Below are 17036 nucleotides of genomic sequence, written 5' to 3' on the forward strand. Positions count from 1 at the left end.
CGTCTGGACGTACGTTGTGGAGTTTCTTTTCAGTTTCCAATAGAAGTGTGAATCAGTCCCTAGGATACGGTTTTATCCCGATACTTGAGTCACAATATGATATTAATTTAAGCATTTTGCGATGTGGTGAGTATTGCAATACATTATATTGTGATTTAAGTGTTTAACTTCATTTCTCCACAATGAGTCAAACCCACAGACTGACCAACAAAGTATTCAGTCAAACTGAACTGAACTGACATGTATGGACGACAATAACTTTAGCATTTTCTGAAACTTTTCTCTACTTTAAGCTTCACTGCTCTGAATTTCTTTGAATGAAACATAAAAGAGGCTAACTTTGCAGTGTTATTTTGACAATTTCCTGACACATAGTACCTATAGATTACCTAGATCTTGTAGTTTAATATGATACCAGTATCTCCAGTATATTCCTAACTGAGCCCGCTACATCTTCTGAAAAAGGAAAAAAAAACGGCGAAAATATGCGCCAGCTGTCAGAGCGCTAAATATTGATACTTGGCGGCCATGAAACGATATAATATTGCACCGCAAAATATCAATTTTTCCCCTCACCTCTAGTTTCCAAGAGATTTGAAGTAATTGAAAGCTTTCAAGTGAACACATGAAGGTAATTTGATTATTTTATGTATTTTTTTAACAGCTGTCAGGCAGCAAATGATTGTGTTATTTATAATGAATATGTAACTGACAGTTTTTTTTAGTATTTCATTTTATTTATTGAAAAGGAAACAATTACAACCATCAGAGCCCATCAGAGCTTGCTGAGTTTTCCCATCACGTGTATTATATCCTTTTCTGACAAGATGTTATGTACTATATTTATAGATTATGTACAATAAGTTCATAATGTAAGGACCAGGCTGATATGAACACAAGACTTTCTAAGACACAAGAGGGCAGCATTGCTTTAAACAAAAATTTACTTGTGGCTAAGCTTTTCCCCAAATTGAGATGATTCTATGTAAGGTTTTTTTTTTTTAAATGAAATGTGAAAATGACTCAATTCTGTTTATGTGATTAGAGAAGTACAGCAGCTTCCATAATGAACCAGTCTATGCTGAGAGATGGACCAGAGTTGGAACAGGAGGACGGTGAGGTCAGTCTTCATCGTGTATAGGAAGCGTTGCATCAGGGATCTGGTTTTGTGACCTAAGAATTGCATCTCTGCTTTATGCAGGTGACATGGTTCTCTTTCTTCATCAGACCGGGACCTCCAGCACTCATTGGGGTGGTTTGCATCAGAGTGCGAAGCGGTTGGGATGAGAGTCAGCACCTCCAAGTCTGAGACAATGGTTCTCTGCCAGAAAACGGTGGACTGCCCCCTCTGGGTGGGGAGAGAGGTACTGCCTTAAGCGAAGGAGTTCAAGTATCTCGGGGTCTTGTTCACAAGTGAGGGTAGAACGGAGCGTGAGATGGACAGGCGGTTTGGTGCGGCGTCTGCAGTGATGCGAGCGTTGTACCGGACCGTCGTGGTGAAGAAGGAGCTGAGCCGGAAGGCAAATCTCTCGATTTACCGGTCCATCTATGTTCCAACCCTCACCTATGGTCATGAGCTTTGGGTAGTGACCGAAAGAATAAGATTGCGGATACAAGCAGCCGAAATGAGCTTCCTCCGTAGGGTGGCTGGGCTCAGCCTTAGAGATAGGGTGAGGAGCTCAGACATCCGGAGGGAGCTCGGAGTAGAGCCGCTGCTCCTTTGCTTCGAAAGGAGCCAGTTGAGGTGGTTTGGGCATCTGGTAAGGATGCCTCCCGGGTGCCTCCCGTTAGAGGTGTTCCGGCACGTCCAACTGGTAGGAGGCCCCGGGGAAGACCCAGAACACGGTGGAGGGATTATGTCTCTCGCCTGGCCTGGGAACTCCTCGGGGTCCCCCAGGAGGAGCTGGACGTTGTGGCTGGGGAGAGGGACGTCTGGAATGTCCTGCTTAGTCTGCTGCCCCCGCGACCCGGCCCCGGATAAGCGGAGGAAAATGGATGGATGGATCAGGAATATCTTTGAGAAATATACATTTATGGCTTGAATATAGAATATTTGTTATTGTATTATTGTTCCATGATGATATTTGACATCATATTGTGTTTTTGGTATTGGGCAAATAATGCATTCAATCCACATGGATGGTATTCCGAGTGTATTTCATACAGAATATATCAAATAATTTAGATGATTTTAAAATGCTAATTAATTCTGGTACCTATTTTACCTCAGTTTGACCTTTTGGTTAGTTTTCTTAAAACATAATTCTTCAAAAAATAATTTTTTTACATGCATATTGGTTTGGATCAGCTTTAGTTTAACCAAATGTGCAGAATATGGATGGCTTCATAAGAGATATGGCTGAGAGGATTATTTGTTTCTTGACCTTGAATATTCAGCTCTTCCAGACCTTATTTCAAACCGTCTCACCAACTTACAAACTTTTTTTAAAAGTAGAAGCAAACATTGTGTTAAATCAGGCGCTACTCTGTGCCACTCAAGAGACAGTAAAAGTCCCCCAACTTCTCTTAGGCTTGTTAAATAAGAAACACTGCATGTGGATATCTGAAGTAGAATTTTTTGGTGCTGCTGCTGCTTTGTCAGGACATTTAAAGCACCACTGGTTCTCACTAATGAGTATCTGTAATTATGTGAGACAGTCAGACACTGTGCTGCATAGGAACTCTGCTGAAAGTAGGAGCTAATGGTTGAAATGTCCTGCTTCTGCTACTCAAAGTTTAATAAATGGAAACTTGACTCAAACATCGACAGTTCAGTTGTGTTAAGGGGAAAATACTGTAAAAATCCACACTTTTATACAATTCACAGTGTGGCATATGAACATATTTGGAAAATTGATAATGCTGTCAATAAAATGAAGGGAAAGTAAAGAAGGGGGTGCCTGCAAACAGCTTTGAGAGAGACTCCAGTCAAAAGAAAGTAAAACTCCCCAACTGCTGATTTATACATGAGCTAATTTCTCCCACATAGCAGGTGTTTTTCTTGCTGCATACTTGTCTTTTTCGCTCCTTTTTCTTCACTATCTTCCCTCGTCTCACAGCTCCTCAGATGATGTTTGCACATGACTTGTGAAAGCAGCCACGTCAAGCCTTATTTTGTCCAATTAGCTGCTTTAAATGGAAATTCCCATTGGTGCCTGTAGCTAACGAGACAATAATAGCCCTCGCTTGATGGTAATGTGAAAGATGGAATGTGATCTGTGCTAGGGAGAGTGTGACATGCTTTATTTATTCATTGATTTATCTACTTAGTTCATTTTTGTCATGGGGGAACCCAAATAATACATTTTGATTACATTTTGCAGTGCTGTTATTCATCCTCTCCATTCACAGTTGTTAAGTGCTGTTACACCCAGCAAGTTTGTGTTCTATGAAGGATTTTATCTCTGGTTTTCTAGGAACAGTTGAAAAAAATAGTTGTGCTAATAGTGAAGATAAAAATGTAGTTACAGGTTTATGCAAACAGTATATACACTACATCTGTTATGCAAATCCCAACAGCTTTATGCCTTCAAGTCCTTATATCCTATGAAGTGTCACCCCCCCCCCCTCCTTTTCCTTCATCCTTCTTTTCATCACCGTCTGTCGTAGCTACATCAGATTTTTTATCATTACAACTCAACTACTTACATTATTGTACATTATGTCCCATAATTTCCAAATTAAGTGCAATATCACGGACATAATCATGAACATTATGTATTCTATAACTCAGCTCCGATACTGTACAAACATATATGCAACCTTACCGAGGCTGATCCCTATCCTATTTATGCATTTATGATCAATACTGGTAACCCGACTTTGCCATATTGTGTCTGCACAGTCGCTCATAAAGTTGGAATAAAATATTTTTTCAACTTTCCACAAAATTATTGTGACAATGTGATGTATTCTTGACAGATGAAGTGTTTATCTTCTCCAAACTTTATTAATTAATCTCTTCAGAACATATCAAAATAAAAATAAAACTACAATTAATAGAGGATCGTGTCTGAAAACAAATTTATTCCAGCTTTATTGGTGACTGTGTTTTCACCTTATCTTTCACTCTTTACCACTTTGTATTGCAACCACTGCACATCATCAGGATAAATAAAGTCTTATCTCATCCATCTGCACAGAAGGAAAAGTTTTTTCTCTGTTTTAATTATTTTCAATATGTGAGAGGTACAAGTAAATGTCTGGATTCTGGTTGAGGTCGCAATAACTTACCATAAAATAAATAAAACATGAAAATACAGAAGCTCAGCAGTTGGCCATGGTTTGCTGCTCTCTGGCCAAAGATACAGAACGGCTCCTGGGTCTTTTTTTAAACAAAATATCACACTCCAACTTTAACCCCAACACTGCTGTGTGGGAGTCAGGAAAAGACCCCTCAGGTTAAAAATATCAACTGGCCATATTGTTTCCATGGCAATGCTATCACATACTGTACCAGGGGGAGTTTCACTAGAAGGAAATTATCAACCTACACACTGTAGACCACACCGCCATCACATCACTTCAACTCCAACACCCAACTTTCAGTTCCGTGTGATGTCTCTGTGGGTAATAAGAGGTGTTTGTCTGAAGCGGGGCTCAATCATTTGTGTGATTGTAGCTGCAGACTTGGAGTTTAAATTCTTTAAAACATCCTGGAATTTACAACCATAGACACCCACTCCTTTCATAGTCTTTGAGCAGTTTAAGAGTGTTTAAAGTAAAACAGTTTTACCTCTTTGACCACTGTGACACACCCTCATTCAAGTTGTAACGGATCCTTTTCTTCCTTCACACTTTCTCTTGTCTTTTTAGCTCTTTCATTTGCTTGGAAGACCACTCCCATGGATCACAAGATGCTCAAACTGATGATTTTTCTTTCTTTTTCAATATATAAAGTCATTCTGAATTTGATGCATTCTGTTGTTATTTGTGTTTTGCAGAGTAGTATAGAGGTTTTTTGTAGTAATATAGTTATAGTAAGCATATTATTTTGGCTTATAGGCTATAATAATGTATGTTTTATGTGTTCAAACAACACATATTGACAGAAGGTTTAAAAATTATATATGTCTGGAAAAGCAAAGTTCCTTTCATTTTCAGATTGTGTCTATATAATGGGTTTAATGAGTTAATATGCATTACCAAGGTGGCAATTGTAGCACTCTGGCTTTGTGCAGTAAATTTGATAAAGTCTTGTCAAATTTAAATAGTAAAACTATTTCAGTTGTAGCAATGTGCACATATATGTTTCTCAAATCAAAAGATGACTACTTTATTTCAAGTAGTCTATGAGTTATGAAAGGAAGTTTAAAACTGTTCCAGTTGCCGCAGGTCTCCCATCATGCACAAACGCCCTCAGAGCCAGTGACGGCCAGCTGTTCAACGCTGGAGCCGGAGTTCCTCGAAACCCCCTGAGCGGGAGTGGCTGGTGATCCCTCGTCACCGCCGGCCAAATCTCTCCCTGCATTCCCTCTCTCCGCCCCCGCCCTCTCTTTTCATCTCCCTCTGCCCTGGAGGGACGCATGCGGCTGGAGCAGAGTCCCGGCTGTCTCCTGGAGCTGAACCAACCATCCTAACGGAGGCGGTCGGTGTGTTCCTCCCCCTCTCGGAGGTTTCCCGACGGCACGCGTCGTTCAGAGCAGACGGCTGTCCCCCAGCGCGCTGCGCCGCCGACCGGCAGAAAGCAGCGTGCCAGGTATCATGACGCACCAAAAAATTGAGCACTTGCTCGGACTTTTCTCTCTTGAGGCTGCCATGTGCTGGTGCCCGCGCCGTTTAAGCCGAGTTTTGCCGGCTCCCCTGGATGGATCATCCATATGAGACCCGTGCGTCACCCAGTCATCTCTGTCCTATGTTGTTTGATGATGTCATTATTTTCTTTCAGATGGATCTGCGCTCTGCCGCTGCTGCGTCGCATCTCTCAAAGTGAGAAGACTCTGCCAACGTGCGTCCCCTGCTTCACAAACTTGGACCGCTGCCTCTGTTCGTGCAAGATCCAGGGTCCTCTCCAGCTCTGCAAAACCTCTGCTGACTAACGATGTGGTGGTGGACGCTGGTGTGACACCGCAAAGGGACTTCACAGCCCAGAAGAACTGTTACTAAACTACTTACAAAATCAACTTTTCCCTCTGTGGAGTGCGCTGGGAATAACTGGAGTACGCACACCTCTTTAAATCACATAATTTCACCTGGACTAATCTAACTGCCCAAAGTCCAAGATGCGCAAGCGAGCATGATGCTCTGCTTTCTTTCCTTCTGCAGTTGCTAACGCACATAGGAAAAATGGGATGGTAAAAACTATGTGGAGTCGTTCCTGAGGACCGTGTCGCTGCTCTCCGCGGGTGCATGGAGACGAGCAGCCCGAGGATGACGGGCGTGACCCGGGAGGCGCCTGTGAACTCCTCTCCGGCGGTGGCGTCCAACGCAGAGGGCGAGGAGATCGAGGTTTTGGAAAGCACCGACGTCCTCCCCTTGGCTCCAGAGGACGTAAGTCTTCACACAGTACACAACAGAGGGACCTCAAGTGCACACATGACCACTGTTACATTTTTATAATTACGCAGCAGGACGCCTACTTTCCTGTGAAAATGGAGCAAATTTGGATTTGATGAAAGAGAGTGTTACAGCACAAGCATAACATTAATTAAAGGTTATTTATCTAAATGTCATGCCAGAACTGGGAATTTACCAGAGGAGAATTTAAAACACTGAGTATTACAGAGCAATGACAACTGCCTTACATACTTTCTAGGAATACTCTGATCTTTTTAAAGGGACACACACATCACTCTGCTCCATTAGTTTCCTCCAACATTGAAATAGCCTATCATAAGAAAGCCCTTCCACATAATGATCCACACTTTGGTACCTTATTATCGTTTTCTGTGGCTCATTGAACACAATGATCAGATAATAGCAGCGTGTGATTTTAAGACTGCAATTAAGCCAAATGCACACACAGATAGAGGGAATTCCTTTTTGGCCAAGACTCATCATTTTCTAACAGGTGCTCCTCTCCCCCTCGGCACCTGTTCCTGCACTCACTCCTTCACTTGCTTCTCTTTCTCTTTCTTTCTTTCTCGTCTTAGCAATGGAAGTCGCTTTTTGACAAGGTATGTACTGCAAGCTACAGTGGCTCAAACCTCTCACCATCTGCATGTTTTGCTCATTGTGGAGCGGTGTTATCTTCGAAGGCGCTCATCTGTGTGTGAACTGTGGGTGACCTCAGACTTTAAATCTGTTTTATCAGCTTGAACCATCACAGATGTGTTGACCACATGAGACACTGCATTGTTCTGCTTAAAGGTCATGAAACATGATGAAAATTTTGGATGAACTGAGATGCAATATTGCACCATCAGTAGGAACTGGAAACCAGGGGAAAGTTCATTTTAATGTGAAAAAGGCAAAATTCAGTACTTTATTGTAATACATGCCCATAAAGGACTTGTGAAAGCCATACTTTTCCATGTATCATGGCCTTGACATTATAATCATGCTGTAATACTGGCTGTATCATTAATGGAAGTGACTTAAACCTGCACTGGGTCAATTTGCAAATTTGAACGAAGAGGTAGCTCTCAAAAAAATCTTACTTTACGATGTTAAACTTCACACAGCTCGCTCATGTTGACATCCTTGCTGATCTGTGCTGTTTAGAGCATCCCAAAAGATCTCATGCTGCTGAATAGCTACTTATTCAAGTGCTCACTCACTGCTGTCAGTTCATTATTTTTTTAAACCACTGATTAATTCTGATTTTCTGTGGATAAACATACCCAGGACCAGAATTTAATCTGGCAAAATGAGGTGAAACTACTGAGCCTCAGCTGGTGAATATGGCTCTGTCTTCTCTCCTTTAGTCCCAGTTTGTGATTTAGGCTGATTAGACAAATGTATTTTTAGATCAAAATCTTGCCTGGTGCAGCTTTAAATCCTTTGCCTGCCGGGTAATAATCATGGCATAACATGTAGCCAGGCTGCGATTTCGCCAAGCTGAACTCCTGCAGAGGTGGGAGCGTCAGAGGAGTGGGAGCACCCTGGAGACTGTGGGTGTGTCGTCCGCTGACATTGACCCTGATAATGCAATTAGGGTGATACATAATCCGAGATGCATTGATCCATCAGTCAGAGCGATCTTGTAAGAAACATATGCGGGAGTGCACACACACACACACACACACACACACACAAAGACACACACACACACACACACATTGATGGAGCCAAGAAACCCCAGGAGAAGAGAAACACAGATCGGCTGATCATGCATGCAGCATGTTGGGACTGACAGACGGCAAACGGTCCTCCTACTAACACACGCACGGCCACCACTCTGTGGGGCTGCCACAGCACCTGCCCGACCTGGGGCCCCCTACTTTGTATGCTTCTATGCGTGTGTGTGTGCAGGGGGTTGACTCAGAGGCTCGTGTCAGGCTCACTCTTTCAGGGGGAGACTGAGGTCCCATGGGATTACGGGAAAGGCTAGCTGGGGTGTGGTGTGTGTGGGTGTTTTAGTGATGAAGCATATTCTATGGACAGGCACTGAGTGGGCCTCTCAATCCGCTGTCTTTATGCATGCGGCACAGCTTTGAATTTCCTCAAGTGGACGCCGGTCTGAAATAATGTGGGTTTGTCCAAATGGTGAGGTCACTGCCCGGTCTGGCAGCAACAAATGTCCTTTCTCTCTTTTTTTCGCCTCTCCTCTCCTCCTTCCTCCTCACAATGAGTTGCTCCATTTGTCAAGGGACTGACCTCTCAGACCCCCTGCTTCTGTGAAGTGACTAAGGAAGAGAAATGATGGGCCAGTAAAGACATGGAAAAGAAGGACTGTCTGGCAACCTGTGTCACTGTCTGAGACACAAAAGACAAAGTCTGCTGAAAACAGAGCGAGCTCTAGGCTTTTGTTTCTCTAATGCAAAGATACACACTGCAAAGTACCTTGGTGTGTTAGTCCATTTCAGTTTAGATACAGACAGTTCAGTTTTTAGCAGTATTATGAGAGGGCAGAATTAAAATAACACATGTAGTAGAATGGCATCTGAGGAGTACAGACCCCTGCCAAGGCCAATGGTGCATTCACTTGCTCCTCTGATGGTCACATGAGCTTTTAGTTGTGAACAATGTGGACCCTACAAATAATGTGTTTTATTATATATTGTGTTCTTCCTTGGCCCATGCTGAACCCTTTGACCAAGTTTCATGAAAACCGACCCCAAACTTTTTCCGTAATCCTGTTGACAAACCAAACCAAAATCCTCCTTGGCAGAGATAAGAAATAAGAATGACCCCATATCTGCCCTGCATGGACTGGATTAACCTCTTCACACACCGGATTTACCACTGGGGGTTAGGGTTCACTGTCTTGCTCAAGGACTCTTTGACATGTGGACAGGATGGGGCGGGGATTGAGCTGCCAACCCTGTGATTAATGGACAACATGCTTGTCTGAGACATTTTCTTTGTGGCCCTTAATGTAACAAGAGTAAAGATGGTCTTAGTCCACATCCAACTAACTCATACAGCCGTTTAAATGAAGTTCTTGTCAGATTGTAGAACAGCGTCGAGACCTTTCAGGTGTCAAAACATTTCTGCTTTTACATGTAATAGGGCAACCCTTTGTGGCAACTAGTTTCTCTCAAGCTCATCTTTTCTTTACCCTTCAAACTTCCCATCAGCGACAATTTGACCTTCTAGCCGTAACATATTATTTGAATGAAATGTTCCAGTGAGTGTAATAAATTGGCAAAATAAGATGTCCAGAGATGAAGACAATGATGCATCTCTTGAGTTAATCAATTCTGGCATCGCTGCCTTGTCAGATGAAGAGCCCAGTCATTTCTGTCCATCCCATCGGGGATGTTTCCACAGCAGAGAAAAGACAGGATCATCTTCTCTCCCTCATCCTTTTTTTTTTTTTTTTTTTGGGATCTTTTTGACTTTCCTCCATCTTCTTTGACGTGCTTTGGTCAGTGTATAGAACCAATCATATCCTTTTTACCGGCCCCTGTGTGAACTCAGTACACACAGCTATCAGTTTCTGGGTTTCAGGCTGTCGTGGGCTGGAATCAAAGTGCTGCGTCGCTCTGTTCGCTTTCCCCTTCACTCCTCTCTCCTGTCCCCGGAGAGGATTTTGTTGCTGTATAAGTGCTTTCCTCCTCTGCGTGCAGGAAGTAAGAGAGCAAACCTCAGAATGCTTTGATTCATGTTCCCCATCGCCTGAAACAAACATGAGGACTGAACACAGAGGGAGACGGTCTAATGAAGCAGAGGAGCTGTTGGGAGGATAGCAGCTGCACCATGCTCTCTCCCCCTTATAATCAAAGTGTCCCAGCCTCTATATGTCCTCTACACACACACACCAATCAGGAAAGATTGCAGTCATGGTAGCCTGATTGCACACAAAATGTGTATCATCCAGAAGGAGAAACAGGGTCTGTTTAGTAGTCTCCATTTGTGTTGGGGTTATTTTAGGAGGGTTTCTGAGGATATGAGGATAGACCAAAGTTCATGTCCAGGATTTATCTGATATTTTATTAAGTGTGTTCAGATCTCACCTCTTTTTGTACTCCCTTGGTGGATTATGAAACACAGACACACAGACCCTATAGTTTTTAATCTCTTTTTGTTGTTGTTTTGTGTCTCTTTGTCATCGTTACGCTTCTTTCTTTGGTTCTGTGTCTCTGCAGGGTCATTTTATGTGTCTTTGTAGCCATTTGTGTCTCTTTGTGGTTCTTTTGCCTCTTCTTCCGATGCTGCGTTCATCGGTGAATGAATGAATTCCCAATGGTGGCAGGTGGCACCAGTGTGCCCTGGTAGCCTCGGCCACCAGTACGAATGTGTGTGTGAATGAGTGAATGAGCATAGTGAGTAGTGTAAAGTGCTTTGGATAAAAGCACTTTAAAAAGCATATGCACTATTTAAGTGCAGTCCATTTACCATTAACCATTTACCATTTTCAATGTTAATGTGGGTCTCTTTGTGGTCACTTTGTGTCTCTTTGCAGCTGTTTTGCATCTCTTTGTAGTTGTTTTGCTCTCTGAGTTTCTTTGCAGTTGTGCGATAAATCTTTGTGGTTATGTTATATCTCTTCGTGGTCAGTGTGTGTCTCTTTCATTGACATTTTGGAGGTGAAAGTTAGGTTGGCCCCTCTTTTTGTGTGTGGTAGGCCCGTTCAGTAGTCCATCCATACCTGGGAAGATTCACCAGATGGATTTTGTCGTGAAACTGTGGCTGGAGGAGCCAAATTAGACACTATTTACAATAATTCTTTGTCTTTACCTCAGTATTTTTGCTTCTCATGTTCATCTTTAAAAAGTGGAATGTAGAAGCGTCTCTGTCTTTGAGTTGCCTCAGCACCGTGAGTCATTTTGTATAAGGTGAGTTATGAAGGGCTACATCTTACAGCACAGTTTTTATCTAAAGGGACTGGGAATGTCCCAGTGCTTGTAAAGCCTGAGATTGGAAGTCCCCATGCATACAGACTGGAAACCTGACTCAAATCAAAGTAGAGGGAGCACTTGCAGAGGTAGGATGTATACAAACCGTTGACTATATATCTGTGGTTTCCCCTGTCCAATTTAAGGCTCTTATGGCTCTGCTGCTGCCTTGCAGTAGGAATTTGCTCCTCTTGTTGTGGTTGAGGACTAAAGGCAGTACAACTATCAGCGAACAGTAACAATTCTTTGATTCCAGGCTTTGTGTCCGTGTGTGTGTGTGTGAGAGAGAGAGAGAGAGAGAGCTGGAGCTCCGTATGTGTATCCACAGTTGCCTTTGTGTTTCCCCCAACCGCATGTTGAAATGCTCCAGGCACGCGCCCGCAGGAGCTTAGAGATTAAACACTTTCACATGGCTGCATACTTTCCATGGAAGTGTTTCCTCCTTCATTTCTTGCTTGGTGGCATAGAAAAGCCTCTGAATGCGAGTTGTGATCCCAAAACTCCTCACTCACAGTCTTTCATCAGATCTTGGAGGAATGTCGTCTAGCCAGAGGGACTTAACTCTGTGTGCATACTGTGAAGTCACAGTTTTAACCATGCGGTGGATAATTTATGATCATCACCTAATCACTTCTTGAAAGTAATGACAGTGAGTCGTGGGGTTAGAGTAGCCCAGGTATTGCCATTAATTAAAACAAGCAGGAATACAATGGTGGGGGAGCCACCTGTTCCCGGTGGGACTTGTGTTTCCCAGAGTTTATGTCGTGCGTTTCAATGAGCTTGTTAGTCAGACATTCAGAGGCCATGCCTGGGAGAGAAGGAAGGTCATTATTTAAAGTTGTTTTGTCTGGCAGGGCTGTCTGGCCTCATCGTCCGGGGCACCACACAGCTGGCATCACTCTCAGTGTCGCTCTCTTTTAGTTAGGTACACTTCAGATGAATGATCCACCACCCAGGTAACAGCCACTTAATGGATAAGGAGCCCTCAGCTGCGTTTACCGGTGCATGCAGGGATAGCATGTCTCGCCACACCCTGTCAGTTTTACATACATTAACAGAAAAAAAAAGGTTAATGAGAAAAATGAGATCATAACAGCGGTCACTGCAGTCACATTTGATAACAGCAGAGATTATAGCTGCAGCTCTTAAGTCAGTGTTTTTCAGTGGGTAAGAATGTTTTACCACCTCCGCATCGGTGACAGCCGCGGCCAAAGACATTATGTTTCAGGTTCTCTGTTCCCATTCCCTTGAACATGATATTTCAGGAATAAGTTGAGGAAATTTCTTCAAATTTGGCCCAAATGTCCAAATGGATTCAAGGATGAATTGATTCGATTTTGGTGGTCAAGGGTCAAAGCTCAAGGTCACTGTGACCTCATGTCTCCAACATTGCTGCGAACGTAATATCACAGGAATGGCTTGGGGGAATTCCTTAAAAGTTTTCACAAATGTCCACTTGGATTCAAGGATGGACTAATTTGATTATAGCTGTAATTTCTGGTCACCTCACAAATCACATTTTTGGCCACAACTTAAGAATTTCTACGCTAAGGCAAAATGGTCGAAAAGTAAAAAGGTATACATCATTGCGACATCAAACTGTTCTGCAAAAATACTTTTCTGGACGTTATAACTCAGGAACAGAAGGAGAGTTGTGACAATATTTAACATTTTGTCTGATACAGAATTGGTAACAATGATCTTCAAACTGTGTTGATTGTTCAGATCTTCTGTGTTGCCGGGTCAAAGATATGTGTGGAGCATTCACGTTTTAGAAACTTCTGTTGCAGCAACATCCATATCGAAGAATTGGCTGAAAATGAGTCTGGACAGATGTAAATGTAAACTGCAACTTGACTGGTAGGTGGAGGCATTCAACTGCAGAGCAGTAAATCTAGTTTTTTATTAGGTCCAAAAAGAAAGTATCAGGTGCATCTCTTCAAAGACTCTTGTGAGGAAAATATTGAAAGGAACCAGCACACTGTAAAGGGTAGAATATCAAAATATCTGAGAAGAGATAAACAGATTCTGTGACAAAAATACTTTCTTTTAATGCACTTTTATGCCGTGTTTTTTGCATCAGTTGGCATCTTCTTGGGTTTCTGTCTATCTTTTTCTCTTTTATCCATACATTTTTGGCATACTGATGTGCTTATCAAGCTAATTGCCAGTGACACACACACAGATGGTGGGGTCACAGTCTGCTGACCTGCTCATCCTACTCTACAGCGGTGATTGACACCAGCTGAGTCCTGGAGATAACTCAACAGAAATAAACAGCAACGTGTAGTCTTGATTCAGCATCGTAAAAGCAGTTGAAGGCGGAAAACAGCAACCCGCCTCATTCTATTAAAAAGCTGCTGGGGCTGTGTGGTGATGAAATAACAGACAGAGCTTCAAACATTTTCATTGAAAGATTTAATCAGTGCTCATCTTTCCCCGCTCCTCCGCCTCTCTCCCCTGCTCGTCTCTAAATAGATTTCCTTAATGAAAGGCACAGTTCCAGTTGGCGGAGTGTGAAAACAGTCTCTGCTTTTATGCAGAGGTAAAAATAGTTGCTGTGCCTGTCGATCTGTAAATGGGAGAAAGAAGATGTGCCAGTTTACCCGTAATTGGCTACAGCGTGCAAACTCATAGCAGCGATGGCATGAAATCGAAGTGTCTCTTTTGATAGCTGAATAGCTCCGTGATCTGGCACCCTCCATATGCTTTGTGTGCGTACATACAGTATTTCTGTCCCCACCAGGCCTAAAAATGTGAATCCATTACTGGAGGTCAAAGGAGGGCAGCTGAAGTGACAGCACACAACCCCCAAGCTGAACAGTGTGTGGCAGAGGCTGCCCGCCGCCTTTTAGGACCCGTGTCAGTGTGAATTGTGATGCGGCTGCGAGACAAATTAGCCCTGATTTGTCTGCTTTCTATTTTCTCTTTCATGTCCCTCTCACTTATTACCTCTACCTCTCTTTCTCTCTTTCTCTCTGTCTCTCATCTTTTTGTTCTGAAGTCCCCCATCACAGTTAAGTGGATGACACTGCAGATGTGAAGAGGCAGCCGGCTCATCGATGCTTTCATCTCATTTCTTTTCATTAGCTCTGTTTAAGGTTCACCACATGCTAGTTCATCAGTTATATAATAACGGCACAGAAACTGAAAGGCTCTGGTGGAACAACATCAAATTAGGGTTTTTGATCAAGGAGCCCAGGGTGTTTTTCATTGAGGTTGCATGTTTTGTTGTCGTGAGTTCAGTGTGTGTCTTGTTTTAACTTATTTATGTTTGGAGGAGTATTGTGTTTCAGTCAAACAAACTGATTGATGCCTTAGTCGATCAGTTTAAGAGAACTAGAAGTAAAAAAGCTGTTTTTTGTGTGAAAACAATATTGCATCTTCATTACTGTTTCAAAGCCACTTCCAAACCTTTGTACTGTAATCTGCTTAGACCTCAACTTCTGTTTTTCATTATCAGACAGTTGAACGAGAATGAGATAGTGATTTGATTGTTGCCTGTTTACCAAGCTACCATTAATTCACAAATTCACTGCTTTATGAGAACAAAGATTTCTGACAAAACGGATACAGCTAAAAGACAACTGCGCTGAAAGATCTGCTATGTTGACATTTAAAATGAGTGTTCATAGAGAGGGTTTGAAGTATTTCTGCTACACAGCCCAAGATGATGTCTGAGCAAGCACACAGCATTGTTTGCCAAAAGCTTATTTTCATTCAGTGTGGACAGAAGGCCACGGTGGAGAAAAAGATGTTTCCAGGTTTAAACAGCCAAAGGTCTCAGTATGCTCAAAACAAATGGATTGTAAAAGTGAAAGTGTTTATACAGTAGATTCTGTTCCAAATGTCCAACTTAAAGGTTGGTGTAAAAACCTGCCGCCATAGAAAGTGATAACAGTTGAAACCAGGGAATAACAGCACAGTTCACTCTGGACAGTCTTTCTTTTATAGTGTTGGACATGAAAAGTGGGAAAGTATTTGTGTAAGGACTGAAAAAGTGGACGTAACCAACATGACATCACCTAATATCTTGTGGTGGTCTTCTGTTTTGAAGCCTTGAGGTCGGCATGTAGCCTGTTGCCAAATTGTTTTGTTGGAGCCACAAAAGAGTCATCAAGTGCTAAGTAGTTTGGTTATGTTGCACACTTGGACACAAAAAGGGATTTCCAGGCGTGCATAAGTTCAAAAAATAAAGTTTACTTGGGTTCGTTTTCCTCTGCACGTATACACAAGCACATTAGCATGATGCTGCTCACTGTTTACATTTTCATCTCACATGCACGGTCTTCTTGACTCTTCTCATGGACCCCTGTGCTGCCCACAGTGCCTGTATAAACTTCATTTATAGACACCCTAACTTTACCTGATCAAAACTAGCTTCTAATGTGAAAGGACATAGTGCATGAGTTAATTAAATTAAAGATTACAAAAATAAAATCAGGAACAAATGAATTAAATTCAGAGAATAGAATAGTACATTAACATTATAATGGGGGGTGTACTCTTTTAACTGTTCATTAACATGACCAATAGTACTATGGGTACCACACTCTCCCCTCCAAAATGAATGTCGTCCCGACATTATCAATTTCCCAGAATTCTCAAGTCTTTAACTGTTGAGTTATAGTGGTAGGTTATATGGGAGCCAGTCTTTTGGGATACCGTCTGTAGAACCACAGTCTTTGACATGACATGTATCTCCCTCTTCATGCCACGTGTCAGCCACAGACATCACTGGCCAGGTGATATCTGATGTGCTACTCTGCTGCTGAAGCAAATATTGTATCTCAGACTGAAAGGTTTTAACAACTTTTCTACCCCATAACCCATAACACAGACCCACATGTACTACTGTATGCTTCACATATGTCACAGTCTTCTCCTATGTGTCTGCGGTCTGGATTCTGGTACTCTACTCATTAACTAACTGTACTATTCTGCATGAATTTAACATTATCCTTTAGCTTCAAATGCTACTTTGAACTCTTTCTTATCAAACTGTCACTATAATAAACACAACATGTGACTCTGAACTTGGCTAGTACATTTAGCTGCAACCTTCACTTATGTCTAAGTGTTACTGATGGTTGACCTAATGTATTGTATGTGAATGTTCTGGGTGGATTTCTTTGTCGCAAAGGATATTTTCTTGGTGGAGCCGCCTGCGGCTCGGGACCCATCTCGTCTGCTTCATCAGATGATGACACCTGCTCAGACCTGTCCTCTTCCGTTTCTCCATTCTCCACCTCTGGTTGCATCCTGTATTCTTCACCCAAGTCTGGACACTCATCTTCCTCGCCATGCTGCTCTGGCTCTGTGTCAGCTCTTTGTGGCTGGAATTCCTCTGCTTCCACTCTCAGCTGACTCCTGGACTGGTGTAATGGTTCTGCTGGCGGTGTGGTGATGAATCTCCAGTTACTCTCATCCTCTGAACTACTGTCAGGATCTCTTTCTGTCTGCTGCTGCCTTTTGCTCCTCTTCTCTGTGTTTAGCTTGTTCCTTTTCTTTTCCTTTTTCCTCTGCTCGTCCTCTTCTTCCACGGGTAGGAAGTCACAGGGCAGCAACAGGTTCCTGTGCAGGACTCTAGTCTTT

The 17036-nt window shown here is 42.6% G+C and overlaps 1 protein-coding gene across 1 annotated transcript in view; it reads left to right on the forward strand.

The window, feature by feature from the left end:
- The first annotated feature begins 5505 nt into the window (after nucleotides 1-5505).
- The window catches only part of rhbdl3 (rhomboid, veinlet-like 3 (Drosophila)), an 81477-nt gene continuing 69946 nt past the window's right edge, over nucleotides 5506-17036 (forward strand). The window contains exons 1-4 of the mRNA XM_059339668.1: nucleotides 5506-5698; nucleotides 5888-6158; nucleotides 6265-6489; nucleotides 7092-7115. Coding sequence (XP_059195651.1) covers nucleotides 6349-6489; nucleotides 7092-7115 — 165 coding nt within the window. The 5' untranslated portion in view covers nucleotides 5506-5698; nucleotides 5888-6158; nucleotides 6265-6348. The remainder of the gene's footprint in view (nucleotides 5699-5887; nucleotides 6159-6264; nucleotides 6490-7091; nucleotides 7116-17036) is intronic.

This window comes from Centropristis striata, chromosome 1, assembly GCF_030273125.1.
Source record: "Centropristis striata isolate RG_2023a ecotype Rhode Island chromosome 1, C.striata_1.0, whole genome shotgun sequence".
NCBI lineage: Eukaryota > Metazoa > Chordata > Actinopteri > Perciformes > Serranidae > Centropristis > Centropristis striata.